At 56.1% G+C, this 19,774-nt stretch overlaps 2 protein-coding genes across 3 annotated transcripts; one reads left to right on the top strand and one right to left on the bottom strand.

Annotated features, from left to right (window-relative positions):
* Positions 1-9: 9 nt before the first annotated feature.
* GARIN5A (golgi associated RAB2 interactor 5A) lies at positions 10-5,011 on the bottom strand. Its single transcript, XM_059383678.1, has 5 exons — positions 4,873-5,011; positions 4,538-4,656; positions 4,057-4,187; positions 763-1,033; positions 10-180 (listed from the first exon to the last, which is right to left on the bottom strand). Exons 1-5 carry the CDS (start codon positions 4,931-4,933, stop codon positions 124-126), a joined length of 639 nt encoding a protein of 212 aa, XP_059239661.1. The 5' UTR covers positions 4,934-5,011; the 3' UTR covers positions 10-123.
* Positions 5,012-5,127: 116 nt separating this feature from the next.
* On the top strand, positions 5,128-12,018 carry EMC10 (ER membrane protein complex subunit 10). Of its 2 annotated transcripts, XM_059383677.1 has the most exons (8): positions 5,128-5,345; positions 6,731-6,803; positions 7,739-7,848; positions 8,733-8,837; positions 9,173-9,354; positions 9,515-9,608; positions 10,571-10,657; positions 10,887-10,977. In XM_059383677.1, exons 1-7 carry the CDS (start codon positions 5,232-5,234, stop codon positions 10,655-10,657), a joined length of 765 nt encoding a protein of 254 aa, XP_059239660.1. In that variant the 5' UTR covers positions 5,128-5,231; the 3' UTR covers positions 10,887-10,977. The 2 variants fall into 2 exon arrangements, with proteins under 2 accessions (XP_059239660.1, XP_059239659.1); XM_059383676.1 differs by lacking the exon at positions 10,571-10,657 and having other exon boundaries at positions 10,887-12,018.
* Positions 12,019-19,774: the final 7,756 nt, after the last annotated feature.

The following is a 19,774-nucleotide window of genomic DNA, read 5'->3' as shown; positions in this document are numbered from 1 at the left end:
ATGACCTGCTTGTTGGTTCTTAAGTGGCCGATCTTTATTAACTTTAATAATTCATCTTTCTGGCCCTGAGATAGGGTACTTTGATCTCTGGTCCTTTGGTGACCTCATGGGTATTGGGAGGAATCAGAGTCCCCAGAGTTCAGAGGTCTGTGGGTCAAGTCTGGCTTCCATGGCTTGAATCTGGGTATAAGAAAGAATTTGTCTCAGAGATCTTGACCTGCGGATGTATCAGCAGTTTGGGGGTGGGTAGGTGGAGTAACTTTTGTACTTACCTGGAAGGTGGGGGGAGTGGGGTGTCTCAAGAGGAAGACACCCCACAGGTTTCAATGCTCCCACCTTCAAAGACTGGTGCTCCTCTCCTCCCCCTGGCCTTATAGGGAACTGGACATCCGGTTTGGCCCACCCTAGCCCTTCTGGGCCCAGGTGTCCCTCCTACATATCCCACTGAAGTGGGTCAAGGGGAGAGAGGCTGGCGGATGGGGGTGCCCAGTTAAGAAACTTGGCTCGTGTCCCCAACCCTGCCCTGGCTTGAGGTCTTGCTGTCTCTACACAGAGATTTCATACCCTTCCAGGACTCAGGAGTGAGGCCTTCCTTGGCGCCCTGTGCTCTCACCACAGGAATCCAGGCCCCCAGCCACTCCCACACACTCAGTAGTCCAGGTTCCCAGCCCTAGCTCAGGGTAGTCCAAATTTCCAGCTGCTTCCTCCAGCGCCCCCCGCCGCCCAACCCCAGCCACGCCCTCTCCCCGCCCCTCCTCCCACCTCCTCCCGCTCTATCAGGTCGTCGTCCTCGTCGTCCTCGTCGTCTCCATCCTCCACCGGCGAGTACTCCTGCGTGAAAGGCACGGCTCCCTCGGCCGAATGGAAACGCAGTCGGTAGAGCAGCCGCACCCACTGGCCGAACTCGCGGTCTTGGCTCTCGGCCGGGGCCCGCAGCTGCAGGTAGAAGGCGCGGCCGGTGCGGAACTTGACCTTGAGTTGCCAGCGGCTTTCGTTGTGGACGAAGAGCTGGACGAACTGCAAGGGGAACAACCTGGGAGGGCGAAAGGGGCAGCCTCAGGTTCTGACGCTCCGTGGCTCGGCAGCCTTGCCATCCCGGGCGCCTTCAGGGTCGGAGTCGCCCACCCTAACGCCCCTCTCTCAGCCCAGAGACAGTCCCTTTTCACTTTCTCTGCCTCATGAATTTTTTTTCATCCGCATAGTACCTCTGTGTCTCCCGCTGGTCCTTCTAATAGGTAGCCGCCTTCTTGAAATTTCCAGTTGAATATGAGAATGACATCAGACCCTAACAGGTCCAACGACCAAATTCCTGACCTCCCCAACTCAAACCTGCTTCTCTTTGCCTTCCGCATCCTAACTACATCCTCCCACTGCTCCGTCAGAAGTCGTGGGGTTGCTCCTGACCCCACGTTACTCTCATATCCTCATCCAATCCTGCCACAAACCCTGACAGCTCCACCATTAAAATGCCACCGTCTCCAGGATCCGGCCACTTGTAACCCCTTCCACCACCAGCTGGGACCCGCCACCCGCCCAGGGAGCTCCCTCAGCCTTCACCTCTCCGTTCCCATGCGGCCGCCAGAGGGCGCCGGCCAACACCCGAGTTCACGTCCCTTCTGTGACTCCTGCGGCTCAGAGTAAAGGCAAGGTCCCTCCACACCTTGACCTTGCCCCGCAGGATCCGCCTCCTCTGTTTACCTGTCTGCTCACTCCCCTCGCTCACTCAGCCCCAGCATCACCAGCCTCTTTGCTGTTACATAAACCTACCAGGCGAGCTTCTACCTCCGACACTGCCTCAGGGTGGGAATCTTCCTCCAACCAGCCCCATGGCTTGGCCCCTTAATCTTGTGTTTCTCAAAAAACGCCTTCTCTCTGGGCTGCCCCATCTGTCTCCACAAACCTTCCCCCCTTGAACAAATTGTCATTTATTCTGTTTGCCTTCCCAGAGGGGGAGTTTGAAGGCAGAGATTGTGATCTCATTTTGTTCGCTGCTGCTCCCCAAGTACCTAGGGCTCACATGGTTGGTGCTCAGTGGATGCTTGTTGAGAGGGTGGATCATTTGGCCCAATACACACAGCAGGGATTTGGTCCCAAGTCTTATCCACGATGGGGCAACCATATATCACCCTCTGGCCTGGCAGTGCTACCTCTGGGGACAGACACCCTCACGCCTGTGTGCATGGATGCCCTCTGCCTACCATACTGGTTGCAATCCCATGACACCGGGCACCACTGTCCCTCAGTAGGTGGCTTCATCTCTTTATGACATTCCCCAAGTGGCAGAATAACAGTTGACGTTTACAAGGCGCTGACCCCTTGCCAGGGGCTGTTCCCAGGGCTTCACAAACATTTACGCAGTTTATCCCCTGAGAGCCTGGGAAGGTCGGCTCTCCTCTAATCCCCATGTTCCAGATGGGAGAAATTGAGGCACAGACAGGTAGGGAACTTGGCCAAAGCCAGTGAAGAAGAGGTGAAGTCAGGATTTTGAACCCAGGCAGGATGGTAACAGCACCAGATGAAAACTTGGGAGTCCAAAAAAGGATATGGGGCTTGTACTTATGTTGATATAAAATGAATGCTGATACAGTGCTGATGAAGGAGTGAGCAGAGAGGAAAAGTAGTATACACCTGCCCCTGGTTTTAAAGGAAGGGGGAACACCCATAAAATGCTTATAGAATGGGCCCAGGCCAGCTCCAGGCTGCAGGCTAGAAGTGAAGGACTAGGGACTGGTGAGTCTTGATGCATTATTTGCAGAGCAAGTTCAGTGCTTTTAAATTGACGGTATGCTTTTTTTGGGGGATGGTGTTGAAGGGGTTCCAAGCACCCCTTGGCACTGTCATTAGTGTCCCTCCCACTGCAGCTCACCACTCAGTGAGTGGTGAGGTCGATTGGTGGGACAGTTTAGCACTGAAAGGAAAAGAAGCAGTGTAGAAGCGAAAATGCCCCGGTGCACCGTAAGGTGTCAGCATACTGCTTTGTGGAATGTTCTAAACTTATACAGGGGGGATACATTAAAGGCTGTAAGTAGCCTTCATTTAGTTGAGGTCAGAATCAGATTCTGCCACCAAGTGGGTTGCAAAAGAACTTTTTTAGGTTTCAGAACTGCAGACAAAGAACTGTGGACCCCTGTGTGTGTATGTGTGTGTGTGTATGTGTGTGTGATGTAAGTCTTTCCTTCCTTTCCTCCCTTTCTCTCCTTAATTGTAAGATGTAGTAAAAAAAAAGGGAAAGCCACTGGCAGAATGCTTTTACAGTATACTACACGTATGTACATGTTTTGTTATTGGCAGCTAGAGGCAGGAGCCTAGGATGGGTGAAAGGTGTTATTTTGTGCTATGTATGTTTTGTACCTTGATGTGTATTTGCATTCCTTTTTCAGAGAGAAAACAAAAGACCTGTAGGGCTTGTGTTTAGTGTGGCACTGGAGCTCAAGAGTCATGAGGTCAGGGGCACCTGGCCGGCTGGGATCCAGCCCTGAGCCAGGCTCCCTTCTTTTTGCTCTCCCTCTCCCTCTGCCATTCCCCCTGCTTATGCTCTCTGGCTCTATCTCTCTGTCAAATAAATAAACAAAATCTTAAAAAAAAAAAAAAAGAATCATGAGGTCAATAAGGATGAGGAACCTGAGATTCTAATCCCAACCCAACCCCTGAACCACTGTGGGTCTCTGGGTAAGTGGCTCCCCTCTCTGGGCCTCAGATTATCTCTTCAAAGGATGGGACTAAGGAGCCACACCATATGAGTATGTCAGCGATGAGACTACCTTCATGGCCTACAGTGTGCCTGGTATGCAGCAGGCGCCGCATCCATGGTTATTCTCCTGATCCTTGCCAGGGTGAGACTGAGGACTGTCCTCATGTCCATCTAGCTCTGATTTCTAGTCCCCGTGGATTGCCCTCCCTTTGTTCTGGGTGTACAGCAGCCCGCAGCAGGCTGGCAGCTATCCAAGACTCCTGGCACTGGGAGTCATCTGTGTGAGAGGAGGTGCTGCAGGGAGGCGGCCCAGGATGCCCACAGCTGGGGAAGGAGGAGGTCTAGGCTGGGATGGGGGCAGTCACCCAAAGAGCTGCAAGCGTCCGTTATCCTTGGCAGGGCCGGCCAGCAGCAACAGGTCTGGGAGTTCCAGGGCTGGACTGGAGGCTGCCACCCCCATGGTGACCTTGTTGGCGACTTCTCCTAACCGGGTCACCTGGAGCCAGGGATTAGAGGTTAGAAGGCAGATAGATGGAAGGCAGGAATGGTGGGGTTAATGGTCATGAGCCAAGTGTATTAAACACTGAGTCTGAGGTCAGACATCCTGGGGTCAGAAGTCAAGAGTTATCCAGGTGTGAAGTCAGGGAAAATGAACCAAGGGAATCAGAGGCCAGGGTTCACAGAGAAGCTAAAGGTGTAGAGGCATGGGGGTGGGGGTTGATCCAGAATGCCAGAAGATGAACGTTATGGGAGAATGGTCAGAAGTCGACAGGTCAGGGGTTCCTCAAGTCAGGAGGACAGGGCTCAAGGTAAGGCTCAGTGTCAGGGGGTTCTGGGGCTCCACACCTGCACAAAGTTGCTCTCAAAGATGGGGAAGTCTCGCAGCTGGTCGAACTCGCCGCTCAGGAGGTGGCGTTGGAGCCGTCCGGGCCGGCCCGTAGGATAGCCCGGAACCAGGGGGCATTCTAGAGGGGCAAAGTTCAGGGGTCTAGTCCAGGAGACTGGGCCGGGGACCCCTCCCCTTTGCAGGGCCCAGGAAGTCCCACTCTGCCAGCAGGGGAATCCTGGCCATCAGGATTTCTCAACGCCAGCCCCATCCCTCACCTGGTTCCCTCACCAGGTCCAAGCCAGTCAGGCCTGGATCCGCCTCTCACCTGCCATCCCACCTGGTCCCTCCTCACCTGTTCCACTGGGGGCCGGCTTAATCTCGTGCCCCCGCATCATCGCAACGCCCCGCCCCATGGGGAGAGCGGAGGGAGGTGCCGCCAGAGAAAACGGGTGGGTGGCGCCGCGGGCTCTACACGTCACAACGCGGCAGACCAGGCTTAAATGTCACCGAAGAAACGCCCGTTGTTGTGACGTCATCATAGGGGGGCGGTGCCCAGATACCTGGGTAAAGCTACCGCCAAGGGTCTGGCGTCAGACCCCGGTAGGGGGAGGGTGCTAGTGCGCAGGCGCAAAGAGCTGGCGCAGGCGTTTGCGCGGCAAGCTCCCAGCGCCCGGCTCGTTTCCTCCTCTGGCCTGATGGGAAGCGGTCAAAATGGCGGCGGTCGGTGTGGTGGCTGCTCACCTCCTCCTGCTATTGCTGATGGCAGCAGCAGTCCCCAGCCGGGCCCGGGGCAGTGGCTGCCGAACCGGAGCCGCTCTGCGGGGGGTGAGTACTCACTGGTTCTGCACAGGGGGCGGCGCTGACGGAAAGCTTGGGTCTCGGGTGTTTAGGTCCGGTAAAGTGGGAAGGAGGTATTGCAGGGCCAAGAGAGGAGAAGAGGTGAAAGTGAGTATAGTTAGGAAGGCTCTAGCTCGTGAGTATGCATGAGGGCGGGGCTCGGATGGACTTGGCGCCTGGGCTTTCGGTGCTTTAAAAACGAGGACGCGCCGAAGGAGGTTGGAGCAAGAACCCGGTGTTAACGTTGGAACGCCGGGAATCCGCATTCGTTAAATATGCATGAGGAGGTGTGGCCCTGGTGAGCTTTGGCAAATGAGACGTAGGGGCGGCTAAAAGGAAAACTGCGGAGAGGCTCTGGAGTAATAGGATAGGTGCTTCCTGCATATGCATGAGGAGGGCGGTATCTTGATTTGGAGGTTTAAAATCTGGACACCGAGTTGCGCAGGTGAGGGTTGCGTAGGTGCAAGGGCGTGGTTGGAGGATGCAGAGATAGGAGAAATTTGAGTTTGGAGAAGTGGACGGCGTGGGGGCGCCTGGGTGGCTCAGTGGGTTGAGCCTCTGCCTAGGACTCAGGTCATGATCTCAAGGTCATGGGATCCAGCCTCGCATCGGGCTCTCTGCTCAGCAGGGCGCCTGCTTTCCCCCCACCCCGGCCCGGCTCTCTGCCTGCCTCTCTGCCTACGTGATCTCTCTCTGTCAAATAAATAAAATCTAACAATTTTTTTACAAATTAAAAAAAAAAAAAAAAGTCGACAGCGTGGAGCCTTAGGAGCCTTAGCCTGAGGGGCGTCTTTGTTGTGGCTGTTAAGGTGTAAAGGAGGCCACTTGTAGGGGCGCCTGGATGGCTCAGTCCTTAAGCGTCTGCTTTTGGCTCAGGTCATGATCTCAGAGTCCCTGGATTGAGCCCCACATCAGGCTCCCTGCCCCCGGGGGGGGAAGCCTGCTTCTCCCTCTCCCACTCCCCCTGCTTGTGTTCCCTCTCTGTCTCTCTCTAATAAGTAAATAAAATCTTAAAAAAAAAAAAAAAGAGGCCACTTGTATATAAGGTTGGGAAGGAATCTCAGGTATCCTTTAACCCACGAATGTTTACGATGCTAGGCATGAAGATACTTGCCTTGGAACTGGAGATGGTTGCCTTGGAAACAAGGTTACACTTCTTTGCAGGCTTTGGGTTTCTGGGGACCATCCAGATCATGAATTTTCATGAAATGGGCAGTTCCCGTTGGAATCATGGTGGACAGGTGTCAGTGTTTGGATATGAATATGAAAGTAAGGTTCCTCTTTCTGCCTGAGTCTGTCTTGGGATCCGGCAGTCCTGCCTTCTGCCTCGGGCTCTGATGGTCCTCACCTGGGGACCTCTCTCTCACCTGCAGGCCGGAGCAGAAGGTCGAGAGGGTGAGGGCTGTGGCACGGTGGGGCTGCTGCTGGAGCACTCATTCGAGATCGGTAAGTCTAGGAACGTCCTAGTCTGGGTACTTAGCCGGTGTCCTGTGAAGTCAAGAACTTGGGTTTGGATGCCACCCAATGTGAGACATGCCTTTCGTTTACTGAAAGCTTTGCCCCTCAGAATGTGTTTGCATTATTCCGGGAAGGTTGGGGCAGGGAGGGCATGAGAGAGAAGGAACTCTACCTTTGAATACTCCCTTTACTGTAAGACACATCCTAGTTGCCTAGGGGCAACAGTAGAGCGGACTTCTCAGACCAGTCACTCTGTGGCCTGCACTAGGTGCTGGAAGTTCTGGGTGTATTCACTCTAATGCCCTCCCCGCAGCCCTGCAATGTATAGGTATTAGAGAGAGCCCCATTTTCCAGAAGGGGAAGCAGGCCCAGAGGGGCATCACATCTGTAAGTGAATGGTAGAGCCAGGACCTGCTCTATAGCCCAGCTTAAACAACTACGGTTCAGGTGTTTAGGTTCTCAGAGCACAGAGGTCAGTACAGTCCAGAGGTCTGAGCCACCAAACTCTGGGGCACTTATTAGAAACGCTGAAGCCGGGAGCTTCCACAGACCTCCTGACTCAGACCTTGGCCTCTGCTCGGGAAAACCCCACTGGTTCTGACATGGCCCCATGGGTGGAAGCCCCTCTGTTCTGCAGATGGGAGAACTGAGGCTCAGAGAGATGAGGTGACGGTCCCTGGGTCACCTGGCGAGGCAGAGGCAGGGCTTGGAAGCTGTGGCTTTCAGACATCTGCTGTCAGCTGCCCTGTGGGATAGGAGGGTGGGATGTGGCGGGGGGGGGGGGGCGGGGGGGGGGGGGGGGGGGTGGGGGTCTCCACTTTGCAGGTGGGAACATGGGGGCTTGGGAGGGGGAAGCAGCCTGGTCATTGCAAGGGTCTTGGGGTTCGGTGGTGGGGTGGCTTCTGAGTCCTGACTCCCCACAGATGATAGTGCCCACTTTCGGAAGCGGGGCTCACTGCTCTGGAACCAGCAGGATGGCACTTTGTCCCTGTCACAGCGGCAGCTCAATGAGGAGGAGCGGGGCCGGCTTCGGGTGAGGAGGGCACCCAGGGCTTGCTTGGGGTGTGGGGGGACCTGTGCCTTGGACCACGCCATGCGTGTTTCAGGGCCTTTGCCCTTTGCCTGTGCCGTTCTTTCTGCGCAGCACATCCTTTTCTCTCATGGTTTTCATATCGTTGCTCCTCTTACTCCTCCAGGTTCAGTCAAGATGCTTTACAATCAGTTAGAAGGAGATTTGCTTGGGAGGAGAAAGAGATCCCTGGAATGGCCACAGTTAAATAAAAGGTTATTTCTATCATAGCCCGTCCCGTGGCTTCCTCAAGGCCAGGCTCCTGCCAGGCCTGGTTTGGTCCTCCCTAGGGATGGTGCATGGAGGTGCAGTAGGCCAGAGGAAGAGAAAAATGAGGGGTAGAGAGAGAAGTTGTCTTTTGGGGATGGCCCACAAAAGCTGCCACAGTGCACTTGCACTCTCTCCCTTTGGCTGGATGTAATTGCCTGGGAGGCTGGGGACACAGGTCTTATCGTGGGCAGGCAAGTGCCGGTGGGCGCCCTTCCTGTGGGAGGTAGTCCATTCTGGCCAGCCGTGCTTTGTGCTTCCTTCGTGGTTCTTTGTCACAGCTGTCACTTCTGTGGCTGGGGAGTCCAGGTATGGGGTGGGCCTAGGTGCAGCTGGATCCAGGTTTGAGGAATATGTCCTTGGGACTCACTTCTTCCCTGGGCTGGGCTCTACTGCTCTTACAGTGGCTTCTCCCAAAGGTGGAGTATCCAGTGGCTCCTGGCCTCACTCACCACCACTGGGCTAGGGATGAGGGGGATGCAGGCGGGTGAGACGGGGGAAGGGTCCCCCGGGCCCAGTGGTGGTCCAGGCCTGGCAGGGGCTGCGCATTGTCCTCACTGCTGCCCTCCTCTGCCCTGCAGGATGTGGCAGCCCTGAACGGCTTATACCGGGTCCGGGTCCCTCAGCGCCCTGGGGCCCCTGATGGCTCAGAAGCTGGCAGCTATGTCTCCTCTTTCGTCCCTGCGGTGAGTCAGTGATGGGACTGTCCTTGGGCCCTCCCACCTGCCCCAGCCTGGCTTCCACCATTTGTGACCTGGCGTTTATGGACAGGAAGGACTCATACCTGGCCTTGCCCTCAAGGGCTGGACGGGGGATGGTCCGGGTGGTGGGCCCTTTGATGGGACAGCATAAGACTTCATGGGGAGGCTGTTGTATTTGGACTTGTGCCCAAGGGAGGGGGGAACCATGAAGAGCTTTGAGAGATCCTCTGGGCCCTGTGAGAAGGGTTGGAGGCTTGGGGGTCTTGGTGCAGGCAAGGTCTGGGTGGCAACCCTGATCCCCCTGCCCCGCCCCACCCCAGTGCTCCCTGGTGGAGTCGCATCTCTCGGACCAGCTGACGCTGCACGTGGATGTGGCTGGCAATGTGGTAGGCGTGTCAGTGGTGACGCACCCCGGGGGCTGCCGGGGCCATGAAGTGGAAGATGTAGACCTGGAACTGTTCAACACGTCTGTGCAGTTGCAGCCACCGGCCACCGCCCCAGGGTGAGGGCGCGCGGGGTGCGGGTGCTCCAGGATGCGGGTGCAGGGCAGGGGCGTGGGCAGCACCCCCCATAATCTCCGCTCAGCCATCCTGCTGCTGCCCTTGCTGTGTCCTTGTTGGCTGACCCCGGCCCCATAGCCTCTCTCCTCTGCCCACCCCTAGTCCCGAGACCGCAGCCTTCATTGAGCGCCTGGAGATGGAGCAGGCCCAGAAGGCCAAGAACCCGCAGGAACAGAAGTCCTTCTTCGCCAAATATGTGAGTGGAGCTCTGCTTACCCTGGTCCCTTCCCTCCTGAGTCCCCCCTCTGCCCTTCTCTCCCCCATGGCCCTTGGCCTGTTCCTCTTCCTTCTGGCCTCCTGTGCGAGGGGCTTGCCTGTCACCTCCAGGCCTGTCCCCTGGCACCGGGGCTCAGCCCAAGGCCTGGATGGGGTCAGGGAGGACTGTTGAGCTGTGCTCCTTGCCTCTGCCTTGGTCTGTACCTGGCGGTGGTCACAGGGTATTCAGGCTCAGCATATGGCCTGCCCAGAGCCAGGCCTTTCTGGGAAACGGGGGCAGCCTTTCAGGCTGGGGGCAGATGCGGTACAGGCTGTGTTGGTGTTGAACAGAGGCCTGTCTGCTGTCTGGAGGAAGGGCAGTGAGGAGGGTGGTGGTCAGGGGAGGGACGTGGTCAGTACTAGGAGGGGGCTGGGACGAGGCCTGGGCTGGGACAAAGCCTAAGCTGGGCAGGTGCTGTGAGGCCAAAGAAGGGAGGGAGGCAGAGATTGCAATGGGTTGGGGAGATTTGGAAAGGAGAGGACACGTGGGGTCCTCCAGGTGGGGCTGGGTTGCCTTTGGCTTTGGGAGGGCACAGTTAGGGGAGGCAGGGCTGTGGGTGGAGATGCTCAAGAGGCTGGTCTGGAGCTGGAGAGGGGACGGGCCTGTGCTGCCAGGCTGGGGCTGGTAGGAGGAGCTGGGGGCACTGAGGCAGAAGAGTGATCTACCCAAGACAAGGGCAGGGGACAGCAGAGGCCACTGTGGGTGGAAGGATGCCAAGCCTGACTGCCCTGAGTGTGGTGCCAGTGGGGCCTCAGGTTTGCCAGCAGCTCCTGACAGCTGCACTGCCGGGAAACTGAGGCCCAGAGAGGCCAAGAACCCACTTGCCCCGGCTCTGCCCTCCCCAGTGGCCATAGGACCCCATGGCCACCCCTGGCCCTGACCTGTGCCCCCTCCCTCCTCAGTGGCACCTCATTCTCGGGGGGGCTGTGTTGCTCACAGCCCTGCGTCCTGCCGCCCCGGGGCCCACGCCGCCGCCGCAGGAGGCCTGAGTGAGGACTGAGCCCCCTCCCGCCTCCACCCCACCCTGTGCCTCACCAGCCCTTCCCCAACCTGTAGTGATGTAGGGGACCTGGGCCCCCTTCCCTCACGTGGCCTCCCCTTATGCTGGCTCCCCCACCCTCCCTGCCCTGGCAGAATCTGGCTCATACTCACTTCTCTTCTTTCTGTCTCTCTCTTTGTCTGTCTGTCCACCGTCCCATCCTCCTGTCTGGCCCACAGTGGATGTACATCATTCCCGTCGTCCTGTTCCTCATGATGTCAGGAGCACCAGACACCGGGGGCCAGGGAGGGGGCGGCAGTGGGGGTGGTGGCGGGGGCAGTGGCCGCTGAGGGTGGGGGGCATCAGCGCCTGGTCTTCTTTCATGCAGGCAACCCCCTCCCGCCAGAGTGCTATTGTCCTTGATCATCCCAAGAAAGATTTGCTAGCTCCCCCTGTCCCCATCCCGTGATGGTAGGGGGATACTCCTCCTAGGAGTCCTTTCCCTCTAGGCGGACAGGTGGCCAGATTCTGGCATACCCTGCCTTCCCCTGTGATCCTTCCATAGCCCCAAAGGCTTCCTTTTGGCCACAGCATGGAGCTCGAGCTCCTGGTCCAGCTCTGACCTTATGTTTTCCCCCCTTCTCCTGAGCCTTGTAGTTTGGGAACATGCCGAGTTCTCTCCAGCCTCTGTGCCTTTGTTTGTGGTCTCCTTGCCCTGCCTGTCCCAGGCCTGGCTAGAGGGCCCCCCTAACTTGTCTGACTGGATTGGGCCACACACTTTCCACCTGTCTGCCCTCAGGGGCCTGGCACAGAGCAGGTGTGGGCTGGCTATGGGCATCCCTTGGCCCCATTCCAGCAGCCCTGCCTTGGGACCCCGCTTCAGCCTTTATCTGCCCATGGCTCCAAGCAGGAGTTGGGGTGTTGTGCCCTGTTTGGATGCCAGGCCTCCCACAGGCTTTGGGGCATGCAGAAATGTTTAAAGTAAAAACAAAGTAATGTCTGGTAGAGTTGAGAGCCGATGATGTAAATAAAATCCCTTCCCCAGCCTGGAATGTCTTCCCTGGGACAGGCCACCAGGAGAGGACTGCTGGCCTTTCCTATTTATCATACCACCCCACCGATCTATTTAAAAAATACCAATAATCTATTGAAATACATCAATGTTTCGAAAAGGTATGACTTCCAGCAACCAAATGCAACTGTTGATTTGGTTGCAGGGAAGTCCTTATGTACAGGCTTTATTGAATTCCGCTCTTTGCTCTGTGTATTATCCAGAAACACACAGAAATGGCTGTCACGGTCGCTGAAATGTCTGTGTAATGCTTTGTGGTGTTGTATGGTGGTTTATTAAACTGTTCCCCAAATGTTCAACGTTTAGCTTCCTGCTGGATATGGTTATAAATAGCACGGCAGCGAGTGCTCTCCAGTCTCTCTTTGGTGAGTGTGAATTATTTCCTGGGGATGCATGACCAAAATCACGATGGCAGACCAAAATCAGATGGAAACACTTACGGGAAAGTAACGCGTTCGTGTGGCTCGAGTATCAAGACAATATCAAAGGTATGTGGTGGACAGGTGTCTCGCCCAGTTGCTTTCATTTGCTTAACTTCTTGTGTCAGCCCGTGCCAGCAGGGGCAGGGAGGGACACATGCTCTCCTTTCTTTGTAACGCAGAAGTAGCAAATCCCCTCCACCGCCCAGCCCTTGCCTCTTGGCTCCTGCACCTAATGTTCTGGAGACTTCTCCTAATGGGGGAGTGGCCTCGTCCTTGCACCCCATCAGAGAACTGCACCGGAGCTCATTCAACCTGGCCTCTGCCTGCGGCTGTCACTGTTTCCCGGATGCAGATGTAACCAGGGTAAAACCCCAGCAGCAGAATGACCGGCCAGAGGAAGGTGGCATTTGTATAAATGTGACCCACGTTGCTAAGTTGCCCCCATCGAGCAGACACCGGTCACCATTCCCCCACGGCCTTGTCAGCAGATGGCTCAGACCTCTCTGTGTCGTGAGGCTCTGATCCATGTCAGGAGGGAAATGGAGCCCGATAGCACCACAGGGATTTTCTGGGAACCGTTCTTGTCCTTTGCTCAAGGGCAGCATTTAGGATTTTGAATTCCTCTTGTGATTTGTCTGATGTTGCTGACGCCTAAAGCCACCCCCTTCTGTTTTCTGGTCCCTCTGGATTCCTGTCCTGCTGCAGCCCTTTCTTTGGACCTTCTCTTCTCTCTGACCTCGCTTCCAGGGGCCAGCCACTCCCCGCTGCGCTGCGACAAGTGGCCTGAGAGTTCCAAACAGTCCCACTGATTTGCAGTTCCGCAGTATTTTCTTCGACTGTGTTGTGTTACACACCCACCAGCAATGGGGGTTATCATTCGGCCCGTTTCTTTGTGGCTTCAATACATAAAACAGTGTCCAAGGGGTGCTCTAACTTGGCCTTTCTTTCCCATCTGCGCTCCATGTGAATTGCCCGCATGGTGTTCACTGCCGCTTTCTTGGACAAGGTTCAGACTCAGAGTTCCTAACCCTTTGCCTCATAGACAGTGGCATTCTTGCCCCAGGCATTGGTTGGACCATTTTCTAATTCTGTCATGGATTGAGATTGAGCTCTTTACCCATCTGATTACCTCCTTTTCCTCTACGACTCTCTAGATCCCTCTAAAGTGGGCAGAGTTCCTCTGCAGTGTACCTCAGCCACTGTCTGAGTTGGCACAGTCTCCATGAGGCTCTGTCCTCGTGCATCTTTTCTAATACTTGCCTCTTCATGGAGAGCTCACTTACTATTTCGTTTTCTTGACCAGGGTGTCTGGGGATATAGCACGAAACTCAAAAGATACTGTAGGATCCAAAGCCAAGAGCCTTCTGCTCAGCGCAGCCTGGTACCTGTTCCCCTCACTGAGGGCGGCCTGACTGGCCAGTCTCCTGCTCATAGCTCTGGAGATACTCTTTACATAAACAAGCAAACGTCTATGTAAATCATTTTTACAAAAATGTGTAGCTCTAGTTTTTTTTTTCTTTTTGTTTTTAAAGATTAATTTACTAGAGTGCACAACAGGGTGGTGTGGGGAGAGGCAGAGGGAGAAGCAGACTTCCTCCTGAACAGGGATCCTGTTGTGGGACTCGATCCCAGGATCATCACCTGAGCCAAAGGCAGATGCTTAACAAACTCATACGCCCAGGTGCCCTGTAGTTCTAGGTTGTTGGTTTTTTTTCCTCTTTCTCTCTCTGAGTTGGAGAGGTTTCCACCTTGGCTTTAAAGTGCATCCTCCTCCTGTGATGTGGCTGGCTCGGAGGTGACAATATTGGTCCCCGTGGAGGGACCCTCAGGTTGTTGCAAGCAGAGCTGTAGGGATCTCCGTGTGCACACATGCACGTATGTCTGCAGGACATGCTGCCAGAGGAGGACTTGCTGGGGCAGCGTCGGGCACCTCCCATCCACACTGGAGCCCCTCTTACTGACTATCCTCAAACCCGTCTCCTGCTGAGACTCCCCTCCTGGTCTCCAGACCCCCGGCTCCTTCCCCAGGCAGTGCTGCCCATAGAGTCTCTGCCACCCATCCGCCCGCAGTCGGAGGTCCTGCAGGAATCCTACCCAATAAGTGGTGCCACCGTCTGCTTGGCCTCATTGGCTGGATCACTGCATTGCCCGACTCTGCTTCACCCCTTCCTGCCTCACCCCTTGTCCTGTCCCCCATGGCCCCAACCCTGGCCTCATCCTTCCCTACCTGGACCTTTCAGCCCAGCTTCCTCCCTGGCCTCGTGGGGGGACTTCTGACACCAAAGCTGCCCCCCTCACTCCTCCTCTGTTCCTAGCCCTCCCATGGCTGCCCAGTGCCCTCAGGGCAAAGTCCCAGCCCCTCAGCCTGGCTTTGGAAGTGTCTTAAGTTTCCAGTCTGTTCCTCTTTTTCAGCCTCACTGAGGAGCACCTCCCAGCCTTAATGAGTCCCTCAGATACCACCCTCTATGCCCCCTCTGTCTCTGTCTCTCCATCTCCACGGAGCTCAGTGCCCAGTGTCTCCCTCCTGTGCCTTTCCCCCGGCCTCCTAACCTGTGGTCCAAGATGTGAGAGCACCTGCAAGGTAAATGCTCAGTGAAAGGACGGCCTCCCTCTCGTTTCCTGCCTCGCCCTTTGGATGCACTTCTTTGCCCCACAAAATGTTACCTGCTCTCTGGTATTTAGGAAACCCTTTTCCCCAGCCCAGCATTTAGGTATACTTAGTGCAGTTATAGGACAGGCAATCTTTTAAAATATATAAGGCTAACTTTAGTATTTGAAGACTTTACTATCCCAAATTGAGCATTGTAGCAGGTGGCTTTTGGAAGGAGTTCAATAGGCGCCTTTATTTAACCCATCAGAGAGATGCCATGGTGAGAATCGGGGACCTGTCCCTGAAGCCTCTTTAGCTGTCAGTCATTCATCTTTGCCTGCACCCACCTCCCAGTCAGCAAGGCATAATGGTGTCATTACAAAGAAAAACTCGATTTGGCCTGATTTCTAGGAATAGGCTCCCAAGCAAACTGTAAAGCAAATCCCACCTTCCTTAGTTTCCCACAGTGGTCATGTATGTATTTCTGTGGCAGTGCAGAGGAGAAGCCAGCCGTAGGATGACTTGAAAACACGAAGTCAGTCTGGAGGTGTACGTTGGCACGCTATGAAGCTTGCTGGGTACCGTACCATATTGACCAGGAGTAAAAATTGTCATTTTTGCAGAGTTTTGCTTGAGACCATTTCTGGTATCTAATACAGCTTGGTAACAGTTCTGTCCTCTATCAGTAGGTGGCGATAAAAGAGTTCACCCTGCTTGAGAATGCCCCTCAGGCCCATAGCATGCTCGGCTGGATACTCTGGGGAGGTCAGGCCCATGTGGACCCTCTCTCTGAAGAAAAGAGCTTTTCAGGGGGTGCTCTTGGCCCTTGAGAAGGTTGGGGTTCCCATGAAGCCTCTGTCTTAGCAGGTGCTGGTCTTCAGGAACACAGGTTCCTGTGTTCCCAACTGCAAAATGAAGTCCTCCCATGCTCCATGCTTCCTGAGGAAGAGAAGATGGTGGCAGGTTGGGGAGAATTGGGGCAGAAAGGAGGCAGCCTCCTTCTCAGCAAACTCAGAGAGAAATTGAGGGATCAGGAGAGTGGAGAAGGAGCCACTTCCTGGCCAACTGCAGGGTGGTTCAGCCCTTCCCAGCCCTGGCACTTACATGCAAGTGTCTTTATCTCTGAGCCAACTCCTCGGTTCCTCCTTCCTAGGCCGGGGGCAGGCGTCCTTCCTCCAGGCAGTGGGCAGCATCCGGGACAGACAGAAAAGAGAGAAAATGGGTGTCACAGAGGCCCTTCCACCCTCGGGGGTGGGGTGGGGGTGGGAAGGCCTGGCTTGGCAGCCCTGTTCCAGGCTGCGCAGATCCCTGGGAGGATGTCAGCTCCGAACTTCAGGAAGGGAGAGGGAAGGAGAGGAGGCAAAGGGAGAGGATGTGGCTGGCAGAGCCTGGAGGGGCCTCCCTGACACTGGGAGACAAGATGCAGAGGAAAGGCGGCCAGTGGAGGGGAGAAGTGTGGCAGGAGAGAAGAGGTGACAGATTCAAAAAGGAGAGAAAGGAAAGAGCGAGAGAGATTGGAAGGGTGGGGAGAGAGAAAAGTGGGGGGAGAGAAGGGATGGAGATGAGCAAGAGAGAGGAGCAAAGAGGAAAGATGAAGAGAAAGTGTAGGGGGAAAAAACGAATGAGGAGAGGGGAAAAGGAAGCGAGAGACACGCTGGGGTGGGGGGCGGTCCCGAGCGAAGCAGGCAGAGAGGGGTGAGGAAAGGAGACCGTGGCGGGGAGAGCGAGGCTGGGGGAAGGAAAAGGAGGGAGAGAGACCATGGGACAGAGTCGGAAATGGAAGGCCTGGCGGAAGAGCGGCCCTCGAGCAGCCAAGGCAGACGGGGTAAGAAGGCCCAGACGGCGGGAGGGGAGAGGGGAAGGAAAGGGAGAGAAAGGGAAGCAAGGAGCGGAGAGCTTGCTGGCGGCCCGGATGCAAAGGCCAAAGCCGAGCGGGACGGGAGTAGAGCAGAGCAGGCAGAAGGAAGGAAAGCGGAGGAAGGGAACACAGCAGGCGGGTTAAGAGAGAAAAGGAGAAAAATGAATACGGGAGTGTGGAGAGACAGCGAGCGTGCGAGCGGCCGGCAGGAAAGAGAAGAGCAGAGGCGGGAAGAGGCCGAGAAAGAAGGGGTGTGAGGGAAGGGCGAGGAGCCGGGCGCGGGGAGAGGAGGTGAGAGAGAAGTGGAAGAAAATTGAGAGGAAAACGTCGAAGCCCGAACTGAGAGGAGTGAGGTGTGTAGTGCGGGTGGCGGGATCGCAACGCGGGAGAGTGCTAGGAAGAGAAGGGGCGGAGGGAAACCAGGGCGCGAAGAGCGGCCAGAGCGCGCACGCGCACAGTGATGCGCGCGCGCGCCCCGAGGCCCGGGCCAGAGGTGGCGGAGCCGGGAAGCCAGGGAGAGGCGGCGGGAGGCGCGCACGCGGGGCTCACACCCGGCAGCCAAGAGCCCGCTCGCTCCTGCGCGCCCGGCCGCCGCCCAGGGAGAGACAGGCGCGACGGCTGGGGAAACGGAGAGCGTGCCGAGCCCGCGGTGCCGGGCGAGAGCGGGCGGGGAAGGGGACCGCGGGTGCACGGAGCCAGAACTGGAGAAGAGGGAAGGGAAGGCGTCCGCCTCCCGCGAGGAGACGCCGGTCCTGAGCGCGGGCCGTGCTCCCCGTCCCGGGGCGCGAGAAGCTGCAGATACCGGCGGGCTCCTGGTCCCCGGAGCGGGCAGGTCGTGACACGAGTTTCGCGTCGTGTCAAACGCAAATCGCGGGGCCGTTTGTTCGGAGGCAGGAGACGCGTGTCGCCGGGACGTCCGGCCCGCTCCGTAGGTGCCAGAGGGGCCTCCCGGCCGTTGGAGGTGGCGGGGGGTGCAGCCCACGGGGGGAGGAGCAGATGTGGAAGGAAGAGAGACGGGGAGACCGGAGAGTGTGGGCGAGGCGCTCGGGGGGCGTGAAGAGGCAGAAAAATGGTCAAGGAAAGTTGGTGGGGGGGACTGTCCAGGAAAGTGGGTTAGAGATGGAATGGCGGGAAGGGCCCTGGAGGGTGAAGGCGAGTTGGGGAGAAGACGGAGGAGAGAAGAGTAAAAGAATCGATGAAAAGAAGGTACAGGAAAAGCGGAATCAGATTGTGGTTAGACTGGGGGTGGGGGCAGATAGGAGACCCCATGGACCCCGTGTCTGTGTGAGAGACAGGAGGACAGAGGGGAGAAGGGGATGGGAAGCGGAAAGCAGAAGGAAAAGAGGCGCTCCCTGACTACAACCAGACGGACGCGGGGCGGGGGGGGGGGGGGGGGTGGGAACCAGATATAAGGAAAAGAAGCTGGAGGCGAAGGGGGCAGGAGGAGAGGCGCAGAGAAGCCGAGGGAGGGAAGAGGGTGCGGGGTGTCAACCAGCGTGTGGGGGGTGGGGAGGGCGCCACACGGTGCCCCAGAGCGGCCCTCGGGTCAGAGCTGCTGTGGCAACTGGACGGAGCAGGAAGCTCTAGGCTCCGGGATGCCCCTCCCATACCTACTGGGGAGGGAAGGGACCGAGTTGGCAACCCGGCAGAGTGAAGCGCAGGGGGAGGAGAATGTGAGGTGGGGTCCTGAGGAAAGGAGATAAGCTTCCAGAGAGGGTGAGAGCCGCAGGACCGGAAGCCAGACAGGTGGGGTTGGGGTGGATGAAGGTGAAGAACGACGAGCGCATGGTTTCTGGGAGAAACAGGAGAAGTGTGTGTGTGTGTGTGTGTGTGAAATAAAGGGTAGTTCTGAGGAGCATAATGAGAGGAATAGAGAAGACCTGTGTAGGGAGAGACGTAGATCAGGACAGAGAAGAGAGGAGGAGGAGGAGAAGCAAGGCACAATCAAAAAAGTGTGAGCAAAGGAAACCAGAAAGTAGTGTGAGGAGGAAAGTGTGTGTGTGTCATAGACAGGGCAGAGACAAACTGTGTGGGGGACAGAGGAAAAGAGGTGAGAAAGGAAAAAGATGAAGAGAGACAGAGGGAATGAGAGTCTGAGAGGGAATCTGAGAGAGGGAGAGTCAGAGAGAGAGAGAGTCCAAGAGAGGGAGAGAACCTGAGAGTCAGACAGAATCACAGAGTCTGAGAGAGGGAGAAAGAGGGAGAGAATGTCAGAGAGACTGAGAGAATCTGAGAGGGAAAGAGAGACAGAGAGTTTGAGAGGGAGACTCTGAGAGAATTTGAGAGAGGCAGAGTCGGAGGGACAGACAGTCACACAGAGAGAGACAGTCTGAGATGAGGGAGACAGAATCAGAGAGTCTGAGAGAGGGAGAGAGAGTCAGAGAGAGAGAGAGAAAGAAACAGAGGGAAAGAGTCTGGGAGAGAGACAGAGTTTGAGAGGAAGAGAGAGTCTGAGAGAGAGGCAGAGTTGGAGGGACAGTCACACAGAGAGACAGTCTGAGAGAGGGAGACAGAATCAGAGAGGGAGAGAGGGAGAGAATCTGATAGAGAGAGAGAATCTGAGAGAGGGAAAGAGTCTGGAAGAGAGATAGAGAGAGAGAATCTAAGAGTTTGAGAGGGAGAGAGTCTGAGAGAATCTGAGAGAGAGGCAGAGTCAGAGGGACAGACAGTCACACAGAGAGAGACTGAGAGAGGGAGACAGAATCAGAGAGAGAGCCAGAGAGAGCCAGAACCTGAGTCAGAGAAAGAGACTGAGAGTATCTGGGAGAGAGTCAGAGAGAATCTGAGTGAAAGAGAGACTCACACACACATAGTTATAGAGAATCTGAAACTGAGAGTCTAAGAGAATGAGAGGGTCTGAGGAGAAAGTCTGAGTGAAAGACTGAGAGAGAGAGTGTGTGTGTGTGTGTGAGAGAGAAAGAAAATCGAAGTGAAAGAGAGTCTGAGAGTCACAGAGAGAGAGAGTCTGAAAAAGAGTTTGTCAGAGAGTCAGTCTGAGGGAGAATCTGAGTGGGAGGGAGAGAGAGACAGAATCTGAGTCAGAGAGTCTGAGAGAGGGAGAGAGTCTGAGGGAGAGTGTGAGACAGAGAGAGAAGGAGAGTCTGAGAGAGAAAGACAGTCTGAGAAAGTCTGAGAGTTTGAGTCAGAGAGAAAGAGGGAGAGTCAGAGAGAGAGTCTCAAAGTCT

Source organism: Mustela nigripes, chromosome 17 (genome assembly GCF_022355385.1).
Source record: "Mustela nigripes isolate SB6536 chromosome 17, MUSNIG.SB6536, whole genome shotgun sequence".
Taxonomy (NCBI): Eukaryota; Metazoa; Chordata; class Mammalia; order Carnivora; family Mustelidae; genus Mustela; species Mustela nigripes.
This window is presented reverse-complemented; position numbering and strand designations above follow the sequence as displayed.